The 19,581-nt window shown below is 36.2% G+C and overlaps 1 protein-coding gene across 1 annotated transcript in view; it reads left to right on the top strand.

Moving 5' to 3' along the window:
- Phldb2 (pleckstrin homology like domain family B member 2) overlaps nt 1–17,189 on the top strand; it is a 95,356-nt gene extending 78,167 nt beyond the window's left edge. The window contains exons 15-22 of the mRNA XM_077795339.1: nt 582–602; nt 2,420–2,455; nt 4,059–4,263; nt 7,957–8,047; nt 8,982–9,128; nt 10,551–10,770; nt 14,823–14,908; nt 15,415–17,189. Coding sequence (XP_077651465.1) covers nt 582–602; nt 2,420–2,455; nt 4,059–4,263; nt 7,957–8,047; nt 8,982–9,128; nt 10,551–10,770; nt 14,823–14,908; nt 15,415–15,555 — 947 coding nt within the window. The 3' untranslated portion in view covers nt 15,556–17,189. The remainder of the gene's footprint in view (nt 1–581; nt 603–2,419; nt 2,456–4,058; nt 4,264–7,956; nt 8,048–8,981; nt 9,129–10,550; nt 10,771–14,822; nt 14,909–15,414) is intronic.
- Nucleotides 17,190–19,581: the final 2,392 nt, after the last annotated feature.

Genomic DNA, 19,581 nt, shown 5'->3' on the forward strand with positions numbered 1-19,581 from the left:
TTCCACTTAATCCTGTTTTAAAGAAGACTTGGTAGAGACTAGGGTAGCTTACATGACTGGCTTGAATAATCAAGCTGGCTATTACAGAGGGGAATTAGGAAGATGTAAGATGTTAGAAGACTTGTCATTAAAGCTTGATGGACTGCTTCAGATTGTTGAATGACATTTTTCAAACCTATCTCTTAAAAACTACTTGCTATTGTCTGCTTGGGGGGAAAAAAGAGTTGTTTTGTAAATGTAACTTATTCTTGCTCTTCCTGTTTTCTGGTTGATGTGTAAGGGTAAAATGTTTTTTTCCCTCTAAAATTGCTTTTTGACTAACTATGCATGTATCTTAAGAATTTTTTTAACTTCTTGAGTTTTCTCTGTAAACTTAGATTTAATCTAGAAATGTGAACATCATCCTGTGTTGCTCAGGTATTGTTACTAACACCATCAGAGACTGCATGTGGGAAGTGTTGGATATTTTTCCTGTTGTCTTGTCATCCTTTTGATCTTATATCTTTTTCCCTTTCTCCATCCTTCTCCTCATCCATTCCTGACTTGTCCTGTATCTTCTTCTGGCTGTGGATTGTCATTAGGAAGAATCAATTCCTTAGCAGGTGAGCTATGAGATGCTGAAGTGTTGGAAATCTGGCTCATTCTATCCTTCTAAGCCCAGGTTACAATTTCAGATCACCTCATTTTTCATGTGAAGACCTAGATAACCATGTAAAAGTTTGTAGCACACATTTGGAATATATTGGCAAGACTCTATATCTCACATGGCTAACTCCAAAAGGCCCTTTGGGTCCACTTATCCAGAATTCATATAGACTGGCATTAGCAATAATGGTAATGATAATGAATGGACCTAACACATCCAATTTGTTGGCTTTCTTGGGCAAGGAAGAGAGCAGAGTTGTTTTGTTTCCTAGTGTATGCTATGAGACAAGCCTCAGATATTACCAGTTCTCACTTTATAAACCCCCTTTAAGCACTATATTTGTATGGATGGCAAGAATTTAGGGAATTTTCAAGGCCCCTTTTCCTTCTTAGTTGTTGCAGAATGTTATTCTTGCTTATATAATCAAAAAATAAAAACAAAATTCAAGTAGACATGGGTTGGAAAAATGACAAGTCTCATTTTTCCCAGTCTAGTTCTGTTGTCCTGCCCCCAAAAGTAGATGCATTTCACTTCCATATCTGGCCACTAATATAAGGAATTTACAGCTGAATAAAAACACCATTCAATGACTTTTTTTTATAACAGTCATGTATTAAATAAATGGGGATCCTGTGGTTAGCAGGACATTCCTGTCCTCCCTGACAGAGCTAACTTGGTGGATGCTTAGCCCAGTTTATGGCTATCCCAGAGCTCCTTTCTGCACTAGTGGTGCCTCCTGGGCTCCTACCAATTACCTTCCTTCAGCTCCAAGCTTTTCTATGAGGTTTCCTTTCTGGAAAGGACCAATGCTTTTGCATGGCTGGGCCAGAGCCTGAATTTCCAGACCAGCTCTTCATGATCATACAAGTACAATTCCAGGATCCCAGAAGAGAGGTCCTGGCCCTTATTTATAATGGTAGGTAAAACTTTTTAAAAAACTTGTTCAATAAGGAAGAGGTCAAGCCAAGTGACAGTTGGGTTCACTGTTACCACTGAAGTGCTGCCAATTGGCAGAAATGTATAGCTCTGTAAGGGGGACATCGCTGCTCACGTTGGACGTATGGCAAATGAAAATCCTGTTCTGAGAAAACATAGACTCATTAGCCATAGGCTTTTCCATTTAAGCTGAAATGAAAATAGAAGTGGCTTATCCTGCCACCTGAATATCTAGAAGATTCTTTCAAACAGAGTTAAACCTCGGTGAATATCAAGTTGGTCTGGGGATTCTGTGTTCACAGTCTATAGAACACGGTGCACTAGGTCATAACTGCCCCTCATGAACCGTCTGAAAGATTCAAGTCCTTGTAGTTTACTGGTTACTCTCTCACCTGAAAATTATAACTTTGCTTTCTTATTCTTTGATATTTATGAAAAAAAAACTACAATGAAAACCACAACCCTAGAAGAGCTAAGGGAGGGACATATAGCTGCTTTAAGAAGAAACAGACCCTCTTTCTGCTTTGCCACAAGGTGACTCCCCCTGGCTTTTCCTCTTTACAAGAAACTGAAGGACAATGGGAGGTCTTGGCACAGTCATTGCCAGGGAAATAATTCTGGCATGTTTTAAATTTCATGGCCGACTTTTAGGGATATGTTTTTCATATTAAAACAAGGAAATGTCTTCCATGTAGTTGGTGCTGATGTGAATTTTCAATGCCACAGACTCTTTTGAAATCATAAGGAAACACACATGTGTAACCTTTTTAATAATTTCTGTTATTGTTTTTTTTTTGTCCTCCTTGTTATAATGAATATTTGGAAACAATTTAAAAGGCGCAATTAGTAATTCCAAAAGTTCAAGTGTAAAAGGTAAATATATGAGTAATGAATTATTTGTCTTTCTTTACAACAAAAAGCACGAGCTCCACGCTTAGGAATTCACTGGCTTCATTTTATCATTTATGCATTAACCAGTATTATTAATGATATTGTATCTGCTCTCATGGTGTGCTTTTATATTTTGCAACTTCCCTTGGCTAAGTGATATGTGGCTTTAGAATATACCTACGCATAATCTGCCATGATTATGATGGCAGATTAAATGACGAGAACATTTTCCAAGAAATGAATTAATCTGAAATAACATTTTTACCTAGACATCTAAAGCTGCTCCAAATACTAATGGCATGAAAACTCTGCATGAAACTAAAATGACTTTACAGAAACTTGGGATGGATAATGCTTTGTTAAAACATCATGGATGTGGCTTCTGTTTCTAAATGGAAATGTTTAATCAACTGCCAAGGAAACTGTTGGAATTATCCCCCCTCCTCTTTTTTTTTTTTTTTGTCATTTTGCCTACTTTTCACCATATATCACTGATTAAAGTCTCATTGAAAGGTAAATAGAGCACAAGAGTCAAATTTGAATAGTCCAATTGTAAACTCTTAATTGGCATTAACTCCCTGAACAAGGGGAGATATTCACATAGTCATTTCTTTAACCAAGGAGAGAGAGATTTCAAACTGCAGAGAAAAACCTTTTGATGAATTTAGAGATGTGTTCATCATCATGATCCCTACTTACTGAATGTATTCTAGAACATTGAAAAGATGATGGTTTGATTTATAATGCCTGAAATTACCTACTGGTGAGAAAGCCAAAGCAATAACACAAGATAAAACCAATAACCTAATATGCCACATGTTTGAGTATCAGGGTAAAGAAAATGCCTTCTATTTATGGTGTTTTTGATCCTATTTATGCCTTCATCTTTCAAGTGGTTATCACTAGTTAGTTAAAGGCTGATTGTTAAGCTTAGAAAAGAAGAATGTTCGATATATAAATGTATTTAGGAGGAGTCCAACCATTTGAATGAGTTGGCAGACAAGAGGCAGATACAGAGAGAAAATATGAATGAGAAAAGTACACAGTTTGGATCTTAACCAGATTAAAAACATTAGACCTGGCATGAAATGTGAGTTTCTCAAAGCCTACACCTGAACAATCCACCTACTGTTTTATGACCTGAGTGCCCTGAAATGTGAATGCCATTGAAGAAGCAAGTGCCCCATAACCCTGGTGTTGCTTGTCACTTGGCATCACTTTGCCTTCACTTAAACAACTATTTCTAGAGGATTCAAGGTCTTTAATTGCATTTCTGGTTTTCTGTTTCTTTGTAGTTGTGTGTGTACTGATATGTTATTCTCAGTTGCACTGAATCGTAGGAATGAGATAGGAAAGTGCCAAGTGATCCCCACTGACAAAGTCACTCACAAGACCACTTCTTTGAAATTCTTGCTTGCACTGAGCATGATGTTGTTTCTTTGATCTTCTTGGCTTCAAAACAAATTCGAACAGGGCTCAAACTTTGTATGCAGATGTTTTTGGTTGCTGTCTTGAGCCTCTAGATTTATGAGATTCTAAGACTGATAAATGAGGCCTATTTACATATTCATGGATTTTCCCTTAGGTTATAATCACCAGCAGATGAGTGAAGGACAAAGGCAGAAATCCGAATTTTACAACCGCACAGCATCTGAGTCAAATGTGTACTTGAATAGTTTCCATTATCCAGACCACAGCTACAAGGACCAGGCCTTTGACACTTTGAGCCTGGACAGCTCTGACAGCATGGAGACCAGCATCTCTGCCTGCTCACCCGACAATATCTCTAGGTAAGATTTCTTTATGGGTAAGATTTTTGGTTTGGAAAAGCACCTTCTGTTTTCAAGCCTAAAATCATCAGTTTGGGACATTGTATATGTACAAAATCAAATGCAGAAGAGAGTTGGGGGTCAGGGTGACCTTTGAACCTTGTGTGACTTAGCCAGTCAGACATTATGTAGTCCATTTTCCTACTTTATTTACGTTTGAGTTCACCTTTGTACTATGCTTCAAAATCAAGTTCCCTCTGTTGATGGACTCCAAGTTCATTTTCACAGCTTTTGAACAAATAAAGAAAGAAATTCCAACAATAGAGTCAGAGCTTTAGAGGTCTTTTATCCTTAAGTTTTGTTAGAAGGAAAGCCTCGCTGTTCTGGACACTAAAATTTGGTGAGAATTTAACTATTCACATTTGTGTTCATACTTTGGAGGAAAGCAAAAGTAGTATTATAAAATTGGAACCAAAGGTACACATAAATATAAGCTGGTCACAGGGTTTCTCCTCTTCTGAAGCTTTAGCAATACCCAGCTACCTCCTGAGTAAAGTCAGATGCAGGTCCTGGCATCTTGAATCCAGCCCTGCCTTCCCTCCATTCTCTTCTGACACCCATCACAGAAGACTATTGGCTGTGAGGGAAGAAACTCTCAGATCTCTGAGCCTTTGTCCATACTGGTTGTTAACATTTTCTGAAAGTACAAGCACAGAGTCAGGGCTTTAGGAAGATAACCAAGGCAACAGCAATAACAGGTGTCATTGCAGGTGGCTTTCAGAAGATTGTTCTAGAAGATAGTTCAATAATATTAGCAAAATAAGGATTTGTGCAGAATTGACTATCAATTGCTAGCTTTCTAAGACCCAAGACCTATTTTCTGAGCCTTGTGTTTGTTGACAATGTAAGTAGTGGTGCTGAAAAAGCAAAAACAATGTTCAGCTCATGGAACATTCTGGTAGTCACAAAAATGATGTCTCAACAAAAAGTGGAGGTAAATTATCCACAACTGAGTAATTCTATAACTCTATGAAAAGCTTTTTGTGACATAATAAACCACAAGACCAAGTTTATGTTACTAGAATTTCAGCATGGAATTACCTCTTTAATAGACTTATAATTTGGGGATATTTTAATGCATAATTTTAAAAAAATCTTCAACACAGCAATTTTTTTGTCTTTTATTATTCTACATGTCAGTCTTCAAGAACTTCCCTATTGAGATTGTTTTGTCATGACACTCATTCCAAATATTAATTCCTATTACTTTCTTGGTACTTATATTATTTTCTATCATACTAAAGGATAAAAGCTAATTTTACTGAAACATGAATATTTTAAGGCAGATGATGACACAAACGAGAAATACCAATTCTCCTCTCTCTTCCTTTTACTTTTAATCTTTCATAGGAATCTTTTACTTTGTCCTCAATTTTTGGACATTTGGAACATTATAAACAGTACTAGTAATTTCTGACCATGAGGACTGGCTACCTGTGATAGTACAACTGGGGCAGTACTGTGTGAAGCAAATGTGGACAATTATCATGGCCAGGCACAAGTATTTTCCAGGATCAATCATTCCACAGTAGCATCATAGAAAGAATTAAGGGACAGTGCATCTTCACACACACACACACACACACACACACACGGAAACTACGTGAAGTGATGGGTATGTTGTTGGTCATGATAATCATTTCACAATGTATACATATATCGAAATATGTTCTATACCACAAATCTATACCATTGTCAATTATTTATGAGTATATATATACTATGTATATATACAATAAATAAGATATACATATATAAATACAATAAAGTTGAGAGAAATGAAACAAGAAAACAAAATGGTAGACAATGAAATATAAATAGTATAGATTGTATAAAACTGGAACAAATAAGGGTAGTCTATTGGTGAGGTTTTTTTTAATTGGTGAGTTTTTAAAACTGAGAGTTAATAAAACTCAAATAATTTCCAAATTAATTGGAGACACAAAACATACATATCTGATGTCCCAATTAGTTCTATAGAATATAAGTATAATTTTGTGCCATTACATGGCCTACCACTATATATCTTCAGCTTTCTCAGTTGGGCCAATGAAATTGTCCCTTTTTCGTCTATGAATCAGATATTGTCAAAGAAGGAAAAAATAAGAAATCCTGCACAAGCATTAAAGATTTTTTTTCCTTAAATTCTTACTAGCTGAAAAGAACAAAACTTACTCTTTTGTACCTCTCCCAATAGCTAATGACAAAAAGAAGAAATTACTGGATTCTCTTTCTCAGGAGAAAACACCTGCCTAAACAATTGGGCCAAAGTCACTCTAAGAAGCCAGCCTTGTTGTTAAGCCTGAGAGAATCCAGTTGCTCTCTCTCTTCCAAGAGTGTGTTTTTTAATGGAGCTGACGATACTGACTTTAAGAGAAGCCATTGCCCTGTGATACTGTGGTCATTTATCTCCTCAAAAGAACTCTTAGCCCTGGATTTGAGTCATCCTAAGTTTGGTTTGATCAAAAATATAACTTAGGGATATTATACTAACAATCATCTATGACCAAGAGGGCTCAGCTTATTCATTTTTAACATGCATTGTTATAAATTCATTATTGCGCGAATGTGCACTGTCCCTTAACTCTTTCTGTAATGCTACTGTGGAATGATTGATCCTGGCAATCATTGATCCTGGCTCATACCAGGCTCTGTGCTATGAAGACACAAACATGAAAGCCTGTCTGTGCCCAAGAGAGACAAGGAAGATGACAGGCCCTTAATGACTTCAAGGTACATAGGCACAAGAACAGCAATGGCTCCCCAGGGTACAGAACCAGGGTAAAGAGGCTGTGACCCAGACCATGTTCATCCTTCCCAGAAAAATTAAGAAAAATGTAAACAAGTGAAAATAAAATGTTGTGTCTCGGGTTAAACATTTCCAATTATTTCCTTCTCTTTGAGTTCCCTGAGCTCTTCGTGTGTCATTCCCTCTTTAATGTTTTCCTTTCCTTGTTCATGTGACGTCTCTTCCAAGATGTATTTCTTTCGAAGCTCCTGAATCCCTTTGTGGGTTTCTTCATTCACACCCTGGGTAGGTTAGTGTTCGTGAAACTGGCTGCCACCCAGCTGCTGCATCGATGGATGTCATATTTTAATTTGCATCATCATTTACGAAGTGAAATGTCCAGTAGTAGAAAGACACAACAAACAGCAGCTGGGGACACATATTCTGCAACTGAATAAAGTGACTTCAAGCGTTAGGTGTCATTTGTGTAGAACTTTGGTGACAGTCTTATTAGGTGGACATCTGAACATTAAACCAGTGGGAGGGCCTACCACAGGCTATCAGTTTTAGACTTTGAAGGATATGTTTTGAAGTCACACCTGGCAAGATTTGGCTTTGGTTTATTTATTTATGAGCAAAGCAGTTTACATTGGAATTATTTTGCTTGCCTAGTTTTATCCCCTAAACTGAGATAAGTCAGTGTCACCTACAATTTTCAAAGTTGAATTGATTTGCCTCTTCAGAAAAATGACTCGTAAGGAACATCCTTTAAGTTGTGTATGATCGATCGGGTTTTGTCATGCACATCCCTTGACTGTGTGTGTGTGTGTGTGTGTGTGTGTGTGTATGTATGAATGTTGTCTGTCTGTCAGAGAGACATGTCAGTCAGAACCAATATTCTTAAAAGGCTTCTGTGTTTGTTTCAGTGCCAGTACTTCAAATATTGCTAGAATAGAAGAAATGGAGAGGCTGTTGAAACAGGCTCATGCCGAAAAGACACGGCTGCTTGAATCCAGGGTAAGTATAATACCTAAGTGCCAGAGGTCAGCGATGTGGTAATTGGTGCAGGGAACCCTGTATTCCATATCAGGAAGTACTCCTCCTTGAAGAGCCTTAATAAATGCCGTGATGTTTGAAAAGTCACTCAGTCTTCTCAGTCTCCTTTCTTATCTGAAATGTAAAAGTGTTAGAGGGTTGGTTTCTAAGACTCTTCCTGTACTGCAATTCCCATAACTTGAAGTACATATAGTGCTGATATAAACTGAAATGGAGCTTTGTAGTGTGTTTTCCTTTGATGGACACTTGATGACTTTGCCAAGGAACAGAGAAGAATGTCTGTCTTTATGCATTCTCCCTTCCTTCCCAGCTTGTGCTAACTACATGGCTGTAATATTAAAAATCCCAAGGCATTATGATTATATTTCAAGTCAGAACCCAAACTTCCTTAGGAATCCCCCTAAATGCCTCTGCATCCTGCCCAGAGGGCACCTCCTTTCCTTTTTAACTTCCCTATGTGCTTCCTTTGTGACCTTCAGCCAGGAAGCTATGGAGTAACAAGAGGAATTGAAAGACCCATGACCTTCAATTAGAATACGGCCCTCCAAAGAAAGGCTAAACCCCACGACTAGAGTTGGGGGACATTTTGTGAGACTTTTTATTAAAGATGGTAGAGCTATGTCATGGATACACAATAACTCCATATAGTCACAAGCTGGATTTTCACCTAAGATCAAGATGTGTTAATTAAATTTAATGATTGCATTTCTGTGTATGAGTTTGGAAGCTATGCCTGAAGTGAGTATGGGTTGTGTTAACCTGGGTTATATATTTTAAGAGAATAAAATGCAAACCAAAAATTATCTGATAGAATTTTGTTTAGGTATTGGTTGTAACCATCCAGGTATAACCAGGATGTCTTAAAATAATCATTGTTCTGCATCATGATATTTAGGAACGGGAAATGGAAGCCAAAAAACGAGCTCTGGAAGAAGAAAAACGACGCCGAGAACTCCTAGAAAAACGATTGCAGGAAGAAACTAGCCAGAGGCAGAAGTTAATAGAGAAGGAAGTGAAAATAAGGGAGAAACAAAGGGCACAGGTTAGTCGGTAAATCTAAATGAATAAGCATGGGTTGCCCCCTGGTGGTCATTTCGTAGAAGACAGCCATCCTGTGTGGGGTGCCCCTTTCTTCACCGCTCTTGAAGGCTGAAGAGCAAAAACAGATGAAAGGTATCTGTGAGTGGGCAAAAATATTTTATTTCAAAACCTCTAGGTAACTACCAATCAAATGACATTTTACTTCCATGGAACATGTTGATGGGAGAGGATATTTTCTTCCACCCATTCTCCAGAGTACACTTAAAAGAATATTTTTTGATCCACTTTGAAAAATGCCACTGCATTAGCCTCTGAAAACAAATACAATGTCAATACAAAATTCAAAGACAAAAAACATCGTTTCCCTTATTCTTGCTAGTTACTTGCAATTTGATAGTACTGCAGTTAAAGACTCTTTAAAGCTTTGTGTGTTCCAAGGGCTCAGTAAGTTGTGACACACAACCACAGTCAAGAACCACAGAATCAAAGGCAAAATACAGAAGAAAAATACAAAGTAAAACTTGTTTATTTCACTTTTCCCTACCAAATTCTGTTTTGCAGTGAAGGTCATCCATGCCTATTTAGTATCCAGTGCCAAACCAATAATCACAATTCTACTTTAATCCAGATTATAAGTTTTTGCCTCCAAGTATATGATTACATCATCTCCCCAGGGCCAAGGGGTAGAGTTATTTAACAGGATAAAATAGAACACCATTTCATAAATATTACCCATGGTTATATTAGGTTATCTTTCTTGGTTAGATAAGCCTTTGCACTATTAGTGAAATGAAAAACATCTAATACCTCCCTTTGACCTCTAGTTCTGAATAACTTATGTTAGGTCCAGCTTTGATTTGACTTCTAACATTATTTTAGCTTCATTTTCAAAACATACATTTTTTTCCTTCAATTTCTTTCCAAGTGTAGATAAGCTGACATTTATAATTTAGGAAGATCTCTGGGGGTTGTACTTATTAAATAGTGTTCAACCAGTCATGCCATGACTGGAATTACTTAAGGAGAACTATTGTTTAGGTTGTGCCAGGGAGAATGGAAATCTTCCCATGGAGGAATCTTCATTTGCAGGAAACAACCCAAATAGCTTTATGCTTCATTTCCCTGTGTTTGTTAGGAGCTAAGTACCTCTTTTAAGCTAAAATAAATGACAGTTTTTCATTCTCCCATCTGCCCACCTCAAGGAGTAGGATTTATTGGTCTGAGTTTACCTACCCTTTCCATAGTGCTCAAAATAATATCCACTACTCAGTCTCCAAATGATAAGCATTTTATCCTAAGCTCTCATAATGATATGGGCACTTTAAAGCTTAGACTTTTACTTAGTTTCTGCTTCTAAACATCTATAACCTAATGAAAAAAAAAATACTTAGCCTTATTTGGAATGAGTTTCATTGTTTTTCAGGCTCGTCCCTTGACACGTTATCTACCTGTCCGGAAGGAAGACTTTGATTTGCGAAGCCACGTAGAAACTGCTGGCCACAATATTGACACCTGTTATCACGTATCCATCACAGAGAAGACCTGTCGAGGATTCCTCATCAAAATGGGTGGAAAAATTAAAACTTGGAAAAAACGTTGGTTTGTTTTTGATCGAAATAAGAGAACATTTTCTTATTATGCAGGTGGGTGATAAAAAAACTTGAAGTGATATATTCAAAAAATATAGAAAATATTCTATATTCTGTTAAAGAGGAAAGGCAATTGAGAGTCAGTATAAACAGGTTGGTAAGTAATAAGAGTAATGGAAACATTAGCTTGGAGGATGTACCGTATTTTATATTTAGATTGTATAATTCAATGTGGTATGAATTTCCTTTTCTCAAATAAAAATATTATTAATAAAGTGTGAATCAGTCCATTCCAGTTCTGCAATAAACTGCAAACCAAACACATATTAAGTGGAATTTATGCTTTTAACATTAAATATTGGCCTTTGAACCACAAGGCCAGAAAATAAGTTTCTTCTTATTTATTTATTTATTGATTGATTGATTGCCATTTATCTTATTTAACACATACAATTAAGCAGCCCTAGCTGACAGTCATTCAGCTAATGTTTACAAACTAATATGATCTTTTAAGTACAGAGAGTAAAGCTCCTCTGTGAACTAGTGAATAAGTAAATCCATAAAGCATTTTTGGACTCTCACTTGCTGGATTATAAGAGATGTACCCTACTGAATCTTATATAAATACAAAAATATTAGTATTACTGGCCTACTTATATACTTATTAATATAACTGGCCTCTTATTTACTCTTAGATCATATGTGAAGTATGTACAATTATTAGCAAAAGTCTAGCTGTACTCTCTTTCCAGCTGCTTTCCATATCTTTCCTCCAGATACCTGAGGAGGACAGGTATCTTACCAGATATTATGCTTTGGAGTGACAGTATCAGCAGTCATGAGCATCTCTATGAGTTGTTGTAAATTGTGTTAGTGTAATAAATGTAAAACTTCCAGGTGCCAAGGTGCATACCTATGATCCCAGCAGGTTGGAAAGCTGAGGGAGGAGGATCATAAGTTTGAGGCCAGCCTCAGCAACTTAGCAAGGTCCTGTCTCCAAAAAAAAAAAAAAAAAAAAAAAAAAAAAAAAAAAAAAAAAGGTAGTGGGGGAGAAAAAAGAAAAAAATGTAAAACAACAGTTCAGCCATCTAAGCCAACCAGTGAGTGCAGGTTACTGTATGTAAGGAGGAGTGTGAAAAACCACCACCCTTCAATTCAGTGAAGGACACACTGGCTTAGAGAGCCCTAGAATTGGGGTGAAAATGGGCAGGAGTGCATGCCTTTCAGTAAGGGACTTCCTTGGGTGGGGTCCAGCTATTTCAGAAGTCAGTGGTTGAAGAACATGGCCTGTCCCTGGGAGGTGCCTGCTTTGCCTCCCCAGGGCTTTCTGACCTTGGGTTTTATAAAAATCCAGAGCAGCTATCCTCAGTTAGTGCAGTAGTAAAGATGCCTATTTAGTAAGAAATCCCACCTCTTGTTGGCAAAAATGCACAAACAAAATTTTGCAGCATGCTAGACAACCTCACCCAGAATTTTCCAAAAATAAAACTTTAAAAGAACTTCAAAGACATTTCCATCTCCCATACTTCTCTTCTTTGTCAACTTTATTTCATTTTTTCATTCAGCAGCCAGGTGACTGGCTCGGTCCCCAGGCCAGCTTCTCAAACTTGTATCCTTCTAATCCATGTAAAGGCAACTTTCCAAATCAAAACTTTTGGTGATTGTTTTTCAGTTTTTTAAAAAATATCCAAAGCTTTCTGGTATATGAAAGACTACTCAGAATGCTAATACATCAAACAGATAAAATTCCGTTTCATCAGCTTTCTAATACTTACATAAGATGTAAATGATCAGTGAGACCTAGTGGGACAAATGCTTCCCAGTAGGCTCTGTTCATAGCCATCACCATCAGCTTTGTCCACTCCCAACCACATTCATACCACATTCATACCACATTCATACCACATTCATACCACATTCATACCACATTCATACCACATTCATACCACATTCAAACACCAACAAGCATAGGCTTAGAGCAGTCCTTATCTAGTCCCCCACATGGCTGCTCAGGCTGGACCTGACCCCACAGGAGCAGTGCCCTTCAGCTTGTCCCCGCGTGACCCTTGCATGCCTGAAGAAGCTGCAAGTGTGAGTGCTGAAGGCTGAAGTCCCAGCTCTCTCCATTATTCATGATCCTGCCTTTGTCCTTGGCCTCCTGTACCTTAAAACAGAGTGTCTAGAAAGAAAGCTGAAGCACAGAAAACAAATGTCTGAAAATTGAGGGAATAGTGCTGTTGAGAGAGAAAGAATAACAGCATTTGCTGGTCCATGTACAGTAGCACCATTGATCTTCTTGCCCCTCCATGTGGTTGAGAGGCTTCTGTTCTGCAGAGGGCTTTCCCACAGAGGAAGTGCCCTACAAACAGAAGTTTCATTCCTTAGTTTGCTGTCTGCTTGAAACACTGACAAGATGTACTTTTATCTCCAGATTGTATTTTGTATCTGTTTTGAGAAAATAAGGTATCACTGTATTCCCATGGATTGTTGCAGGAGCCTTTCCGTGGTAAATGTTTGAGGGACACATTGACCTTCTCTTTCATTCAAACTGATTGAAACCCACTGAACATGGGTATTAATAAAAACAGTATTTCCCAAGGAAGAGCAAAACACAAAGATATAGTCCATTATCAAATAGTTCTGGGTTAAATGTAATTAAATATATTAAGTTTATTTTCTGGGGAATTTCTCTGAGTCACTATTTTTTAAGATGAGTTTTTTGTTGTTGTTGTTGTTTCTTTTTTATTATTATTGGGGAAAAGATGCACTTATCTAGTAAAAAAAATTCAAAATAAAATAAAATCTATATAATGAAAGAAAAACTCTTTTCCATCAGAGGTGTCCTGACCTTCTGTCTTTGTTTTTTAAAACATATTTTTAGCTGTATATGGACACAATGCCTGATTTATTTGTTTTTGATGTGGTGCTGAAGATTGTACCCTGTGCCTCATACCTGCTAGAGAAGCACTCTACCACTGAGCAACAACCCTAGCCCCTGTCCTTGTTTTTTATATGCTTTGTTATATGTATATATTCTTTTTTCTTCTGTGCCTTTTGGTAACAAATTATTCACTTTGTTCATGCCCTATTTCACATAAAAGTATGTCAAGAGTGCTTTCCTGTCCGTATACACAAAGGCTGCAGTGGTTTTAGTGACCGAATAGAGTCCATTGTGTGGCTGGCCTATAATTAAATCAGTACCTTATTAAATCTCAAGCAGATGTCCTGTAGCCAGTGTGCCATAACAAAGTAGATGTTACACAATAAAGTTTTAAGGTAGAATTAGTGAGTAAGAGGGTTTTTGCATTTTTAATTGTGTTTGTCTACCAATTGCCATCCAAAAGGGACTGCCTCAATTGTATTTCCACCAACTGGGTGTGACAGTCTCTTTCCTTGCCTCCTGACCCATGCTTTTAAAATTCTTTAATAGGCTCACATGCATTGTGATCTTTGTAGAGTTCAAATTATAAAATATTTCAAGAACTTAATAAATCACAGAGTGGTGCTGTTCATTGGAGCCTTTTGTTGTTTTGTAGTTTGTTTTTATGATTAAATCTAAAAAAAAATCTTTGGAAACAAGTTAAAAATGTTGCATTGAAAGGATAATAAATTATTGATGAGAAACTGTTCAAAATAAGAAAAAAATGAAACATGTTGGACAAGTTGATAAAGATATAAGTAGAATATTACTTAAATTATAAATAAAAACACTCAAAAATTTCACTATAACCAATCTGCATGTTAATATTTCCATTATGAAGATGTTGGAGAATGTGGGAAAAATTTTGTATGGGTTTCAATAATGTTTCTACTTTGTGTGCTCACCTAATAGTCAGTAGTTCTTGTTGTTTTGACTGCTAATTTGCTGAAGAGCCTTGAACCAAGTCATTGAGCTTCTTTGGCTTGGAACTGGGAATTTCATGGGTTTTGGTGGTGACAGTTATTATTATTATTATTCCTTCATAAATAACAGGCCAATGCACTAGCCCAGGTTATCTTAATAAATCTTAGATAATTCAAATGGTAGGTAAATATGTTAGTGGTGATAATTATGAGTTTACCATTTTTCCTGCCCATCAGTGGTGATCTTCAATCTGTCTTTGCAGATAAGCATGAAGCTAAATTAAAAGGAGTAATATACTTTCAAGCCATTGAAGAAGTATATTATGATCACCTTAAGAATGCTAATAAGGTAAGCATCAGTTTTTTAAATTGATACAATTCAAATGCATAATTAATCTGGGAAAAGATATTTTTGGATTTTAAGCAATTTACTTATTCCAGAATAACAAATAGATATGATCAGAATGGTGCTGGAAAATTAACATTAAAATAAGTAGGATATTTCTTTTTGAAAGGGAAAGAAGTTATGAGGGGAATGGTAGTTTAATAAGATCTTAATAGAGCTAAGAATACCAGCCACCACTTATTATGTACCTCTTACCAGCTAGGTACCAAGCTTTATAAACTAATCACTAGTAATTAGCTCTGTGTGAGATATCATGTGCGAAAAGACCAGAAAGATGGTCAATCCTGAGAAAGGCATTGGGAGTTGGCATGGGAGTTATAGTTAATTAAAAATATAAATTTCTATAAGAAGGAACATTTAATGAGGAAGAACCCTTCACACATGTCTTTGTACTTACTGTTATAACTTCAAGATGCTTGTTTGACATTCTTTTTATTTTTGGAATTTAGAGCCCTAATCCATTACTCACCTTTAGTGTCAAGACGCATGACAGAATCTATTATATGGTGGCCCCATCACCCGAAGCCATGAGGATCTGGATGGATGTGATAGTTACCGGGGCAGAAGGATATACTCACTTCTTGTTGTAGTGAATAGAAGAAATCGTCCACTTCAGGGCAGACTGCAATAATCCCATACAAGAATGAAGCCATATGCAATCTCAGATGGAATGACCTGACACACCCCTCCTTTAACTGTACATGCTCAGAACTCTTTTCTTATTGGGAAGTCTTTTGTAAAAAGAAAGAAGAAGCTTAATTCAAAGTTTGATCATACATAGCAAAAGAATTAAAGTTCCTGTGAGAAACACTATTTTGATAAATATCATATATGAACATTTCATATGAACTATTTTTACCAATTGTTGGTTTTGGTGAAATGAATAACAGTTTACAAAATGTCTGTATATATGTACTTGGAAATATGGAATTATTTTAGCATCCAAATCATTGCCATTGACATTATTGGTAATCAACTGACTTTTTAAAAAACAGCATTTTATAAAAACAAGCAAATAAGGGCTTGGAGGAGAATGTCCTTTAAGAATTTTGCCTTAATTTTTAAGTACTGCACCAAAACCAAAGACTTGGCATGACTTCTATTTAACAGTAGTAGTTTCAAGTAGTGACTGCACTTGGTGTTGCTCTATATTTTTAAATGATATTTTGATGCCATTAAGTGCCGTGGAAATTGTCATTGCAATGTCATCATCAGTATAAGCTATGAAACATATATAGTAAACCATTTATTATAAAAGAATAAAAAAATAGCTGTGTGTTTCAAAAAAAAAAAAAAAGCCCCTGTAGACAACAGACATTCTCTCATATTGAACAATTTTAAATAAAGAGAACATTTGATGTTAGGAACTTATTTTGCTGAAGATTTCTCCATTCCCAATGCTGAGAGTAAAGGCAACCAGTAACATATTTTCTTTATGGATTGTTATGGAGCATACTTATTAACTGCAGCCTCTCATGACTTAACTCTGAATTCATAGCTCTGTTTTCACCAAAGAACAGAATAATTAAAATACCTATTTACAGAAATGGTGTAGTTCTATAAAAAGGCAAGCAAAGTTCACTTAACATTCTCTATAATAGTTTATTATGTATTTCTTCTACTTAGCTTTTGTTTTTTGGAGTTAAATTAATTTTTGTTGAATTAAATGACTTCAGGCAAGTCTCTTTTATAATGGTTTTTCGGATGCCATTTAATCTAGTTTTCCATGTTTTGTGTGTTTGTAAGTATGAATGTACTCTTTCCCAGACATGGCAAATAAATAGAAGTAGAAAACAATGACATAACTTACAAAGGGGAAATGACTAGCTTAAAAGTGTCTATAAAATCCGTCAGGCCTGATTGGGTACAATTTTCTTTTTTATTTTGCAACGTAGTCTGTATACATATGTACCTGTTGCCAATAATAAGATTTTGCAACTGGATGACACAAGATTTTACTTGAACAATGAAGGACAAAAATCATGATTGTAGAAGATATTTTTAAAATATGATTTTAAAGAGATCACCTTTAAACTGATTAATGATCTAAGAGATTGAAATGCAATTGTTGAGATTTTGTTGGTTAATATGAAGACAAAACTTTTCTGTACTGTATTATCTCCATAGGATTGTAAGGGTATTCTAATCAATTTGCATGATTTAAACCTTTTAAATTTGTGTGTTAAATGTATTGAGTTTGGATTAAAATGTTGACCTGATTTCACATTTGAAAGTAAACTCCTCTTTGATTAAGAAGTTACCTACCTACAACATGATGGGAGATTGATTAATCAGCAAAAATCAATTGTAGAATCCACATAAAGATTGTTGTGTGCTAACATTATGATTTTTAGCTTGAAAACTAATAATTGGAAGGATCTCTGGCCACATTGCTATTGCTTACAAAATGAGATGAAACTTAAAAACTCTGACATCTTATTGTCTTTTCGCATGAAGGCAGTAATAACTGTGGATTTCCAGGACTCTGTTTACTTATCTTTCTATCCAACAAGAAAAAAATGCAAATGTGAAGGAAAGCTTTGGGACTTTACTTGATGAGTACTTCATTTGTCCCTCTAAATTAAGATAGCAGATTTCTGAAAGAGAAACTGCCCTCAACAATATGTTCTTTCACACCGTTGTTAATGAAGGCAACATTGACAGTAGATGGCCAGAATGCAAACAAGTTGGTCAATATCAAGTCCATCACTGTCAGGAAAAGTATTTACACTTGTCTTAAGCCACAAATGTTCCTGAAATGCTAGGTTAGGATGAACAAAGAAAATGATTAATAGGTTTGCTTTTTCTGTGCAGCATTTTTCGGAGTATGAATGTTGCCACTAGTTTGCTGCACATAAAATACCAAAAGACCTGAAAAATTAAAGGGGAAAGAAGGAAGAGGAATCATTGGAAACATTTGCAATTATCCAAAAACAAAAAAGAGAAGTGTTTTGTTGTTAAAATACTCGGGATGGTGAAGTGACATTCCTTGGGTATCACCTTGTAATTCAGTCCCTTTGTAGCCTAATGGAAAACTAGCAAAATAGCTCAACATCTTGTGTAGTATGTCCTGAAGTTAAGTCCTTACTCTGTGTCCTTCCAATTTGGGAGATATTACAACTGTTTTTTTTTTCCCGTTGTAAAAGGACAGAATGCCTTTATTTGTTTATTTTTATGTGGTGCTGAGGATCAAACCCAGTGCCTCACACATGCTAGGAAAGCACTCTGTCACTGAGCTACGGCTCCAACCCCCACATTATACCTTTTAAGAAAGAGATCTATTCAGTCTCTATTTATCCAACTTTTCCAGTTTGTTCTATTCTAACAGGACAGGTTCTTAAGACCCCAAAGACATGCTGGATTTACTATATACAACATTTGCCTTTAGCTCTGGTACCAGTCATTTCTCCAAATTTCATAACTAAAAATAGTCAAGTGGTTTCACCTCAAAGCATTACACCAACTAAGTGACTTTTAAGCAGAAAAATATTAGAGAAGGCCTTATTGGTTGATATCTGTGGCCCTCAGGAATTACTTTGAAGGATGTCAAGAGTTTTAGTCCAGAAACACTTGTATAATTTATCCAACATTTTTTCTATGGTCCATTCATTTTTTTTCCCTTGTCTGCCTCCAAGAAATGGTGCTGTAGTAGATAGCAGATAGCATGCATCATAATGGACTTGTGTTTCTTGTTTTCAATAAGGTACTCACAAATGGGAGGGCACTGGGCCAAAGGGCATTGAAAATAATGCTTATTTTAAATTGTATTAAATGTGGCCAGATTACTTGTCAAGATTTTAGCATTTCACTCTCCCAGCAATAATACATAAATGATAGTTTCCATCATCTTTGCAAATAGTTGCCCTTTTTAAATTTCTGCCACTCTGATGGGGTGGAAAAAATGATATGTTATTTTTTAAATTCACATTTTTTTTCAATTAGACATGTTTATTTACATAAACTGCCTATGCATAGCTGTTGGTCAATTTATCGAAATTGTTTTTCTTATTTCTAAGAGTAAACTGAGTAGAATCAATGTATCTATGCTGTAAAGCCTAGTTTTTTCCTAGGTTCTCATTGGACTTAATGTATCTTTTGCCATTAAAAATGTCTAAATTCATATACAATCAAATGTATTTTTCTGTATAATTTGGGGTTTTCAAATATTAATTTAAAAATTCCCTTCTATTCCTGGATTATAAAATATTCTACAAAGATTATCTACTCTTCTAAATCCTATTCTTCCATTTAGATGATTTAATCTGCTGACGTTATTCTTCCACATAGGAAGAAGCGGGGGTCAAGATAATTCAATCATTCAGCAGGAACATGAAAAACTAGAACAAATACTATGAGTTGAAAATGGGCAAGGGAACCAGAAGATGTCTGATTTCACATCAGAGATTTACACATCAGGATTAAGGTCGCATCTTGGAGGCGTTTTCGGTGGAGGTTAAAACTGTCAGGAAGTCACGGGAACTTGGGATGCACCAAGCCTTTTGGTTCCTCTCCCAAAGGTCCTCCGGACCATAAGAGGGTTTCCTATCTAGAAACTCCGGATATGGTTCCTCTCCGAGCTTTCAGCAGCCAGCTGAGAAGGCAGCTTCTCGAGGTCA

The sequence above is a fragment of the Urocitellus parryii genome, chromosome 2, assembly GCF_045843805.1.
Source record: "Urocitellus parryii isolate mUroPar1 chromosome 2, mUroPar1.hap1, whole genome shotgun sequence".
Taxonomy (NCBI): domain Eukaryota; kingdom Metazoa; phylum Chordata; class Mammalia; order Rodentia; family Sciuridae; genus Urocitellus; species Urocitellus parryii.